General features: G+C 33.1%; 1 protein-coding gene across 1 annotated transcript in view; it reads left to right on the forward strand.

The window, feature by feature from the left end:
* The window catches only part of LOC119593598 (myb-binding protein 1A-like protein), a gene marked incomplete in the record, with an annotated part of 20,491 nt that overhangs the window by 8,213 nt on the left and 9,564 nt on the right, over positions 1-2,714 (forward strand). The window contains 2 exon segments of the mRNA XM_037942552.1: positions 515-735; positions 2,624-2,714. Coding sequence (XP_037798480.1) covers positions 515-735; positions 2,624-2,714 — 312 coding nt within the window.

Below are 2,714 nucleotides of genomic sequence, written 5' to 3' on the forward strand. Positions count from 1 at the left end.
AGAAGAGAAGTGCTTAATATAGTTCTTTGTATTTGATAATTATTATTATATACTCTTTTATTTGTTAGATTATTTTTTTCCTTGTATGGATACTTTCTTGATAATCAGATCCATAGATATTTAATCATAGGAACTAATCCCAAGATGCTGTAATTCAGCAAATTGATTTATAAAACTGGAGAAATGATACTTTAAACTTTTAAAATTTGGTGGGTAAACTACTTGGATTTAATGTTAACCCATGAAGTGAGCAGTCATCATTTTTTATTGTGCCATGTACAGGTATTACAATTAGTTTCCCATGCATTTTTTTTAGTCCAGTCTTGCTGATATACATCTAGGGCCCCACTTGGGCAAAAAATTAAACTTAGCTCAGCATCAGATGAGATTTAGCACTCTATGGGTTGAGTAGTGTGCCCTTACCCAGTAATTCAGTTCATCCGGTAACCCAGCTGGGAATATAAACATCAGTTTATCTTTGTTACAAAAAAAAATAAAAATTGCATACCTACAGGTGCTGTATTATGCCATGACTTTCTACATCATGCAAGATTTCATTGGAGCAAGTAAGCTTCTGGAAAAGCTTGATGAATGCCTCGATGTAGCACAGAAGCAGGGATCTAAACAAGTCACAAAAGGAGAATTGCCCTGGGTGGTCACAGCAACAGAGTTGATCCTAAATTATGCTCCGAGTGACAGCACTTTCATCAGGGCAGTTGCTCAATCTGCTTTCAGGTAATGTATCTTTCAAAAGAATGTAGTTTGTAAAATTTTTATTTTTTTATTTTTTTCCTTTTTTTTTCTTTCCTTTTTTTTTCATTATTTGTATGTTTGTTTCTTTTTGTTTTCTTTTTTTCCTTATTTTCCTCTTTTTTTTATTATATTTTCTTTGCTCCTTTTGTTTTCTCTTCTTTATCTTTTTATCTCTTTATCTTTTTATCTCTCTCTCTTTTTCTCTTTCTCTTTCTCTTTCTCTCTTTTTTTCTCTCTTTTTCTTTCTCTCTTTCTCTCTATCTCTCTTTCTTTTAAACCTACATTGATGGTGCCTGAAATTTCTGTTTGTTACTCATTCCTGTGACTTCTGGCAACTGTAGCTTTCCTCTGGGAGTTCACTGTGTAATATGGCCCTTCCTGCTTGACTCACCAGAGTGAGTCATGATGCCTACTGCTTTATCCATCATGATGAGTAGATTTTTCACTATGGCTATGGGTGTGCCTGGCTATAAGAGGTTAATGCTACTTTTCCTCCATCTTCATTTTTTAATTCAGCATCCATGTCTTCTATACTCTTACTACCACTAGTTAATTTGGAATACAAAACTTTTTCTGTGAATTTTCCCAGGTATAAAATCAGGTGGATAGGTGGAATTTGAGTTATGGGTATTTTTCATATTTGTTTGCACCTGAAAATACTACAGTATGAATGTCTTGTTCCAATTTCCTTCTTGGGATAAAAAAGTGTGTGTAAGTCCCACCCTGCTTATTTTGGCTGTAATAAATGTTAGATAGAATATGACAAAAGCAAGTTTTGATACCTTGTATGAACAAATCTGACTGAACTCTTAGGATGTATAATGGAAATAGTGAACAATAATAAAATTGATTGTTAGATTATATATTCTCATTCCTGCAACTGTCAAATAAGACTAAGTTCAGCGTGATTTCAGACTCGTAGATGCATAGAAAGATTTATCTATGCATGCAATTCCCGTATTCCATTTCCTTCGAGGGCATTAACAACTGCATATAACGACTTTTCATAAAAAGCTATATAACGACTTTTCATAAAAACAAACTAACTTTAACTTCTATCCAATATTTTGAAAACCAAAAGACTGCTTTTATTCAGTTAATATACATTAAAAAGTTTTTTGAAGCTTTCTTTTGATATATATACCTTTTTCCAGTATGGTCCCTGTAGGAGCATATATTCATTGGGGATAAAACTTCTATTAGATATTGTGGCTGAAATGTAATATTGTGATAACTTTTACTAGTATCATCATTGTTGTTGTTCTTGTCATCTTTTGTCATTAGCATTTCTATTCATTGCAATTCAGGGAGAAAAAATGGCAACTCATCTGTTTAGAAATAACTGTATTTTACCCCTTGGCAGTGGATGATGTGGTGGGACGTCACAACAAATTTCAGATTTGCAATGAGTGACAAAAATAGATATCATCCCTGATTTGTATCATTAACACCTGGTAATTTTGTGTAGACTTTTGACTACAAAATGTACCAAAAGTACAATCTAGACTAGATAAAACATTGTCAGCATAGATTATGAGCCTGTGACAGTGATGGATTGTACCATTATTCTTAAGTATTTACACTAATATTGATTTTGCTCATTTGTACAAAGAATAAAGCTGATAAACTTGATGTATCAAATGCATCAACATTGGCTTTGTGTGTATAACATTTGCCCAGAATGCTAGATTGTGGCCAAAATACCATACAACAAGGTGTTTGGAAGGGTAATTTATGTCAGTCTGTCATGGTAGTAGAGTATGATCTTACAAATGGACCTTGAGGATTAGTTTAATCTTATGTATACTAACATTTATATGAAAACCTAAAGTTTCATTTTTTAAAAAATCTCTCTCTCTCTTTTTTACAGGTTGATTGTACATGACCAGACAACAGAGACGGTATCAATGATCATTGATGCAATTGTGCCTGAGGGCATGGAGGAACAAGATATTGAGTCA

This window comes from Penaeus monodon, chromosome 32 (assembly GCF_015228065.2).
Source record: "Penaeus monodon isolate SGIC_2016 chromosome 32, NSTDA_Pmon_1, whole genome shotgun sequence".
Taxonomy (NCBI): domain Eukaryota; kingdom Metazoa; phylum Arthropoda; class Malacostraca; order Decapoda; family Penaeidae; genus Penaeus; species Penaeus monodon.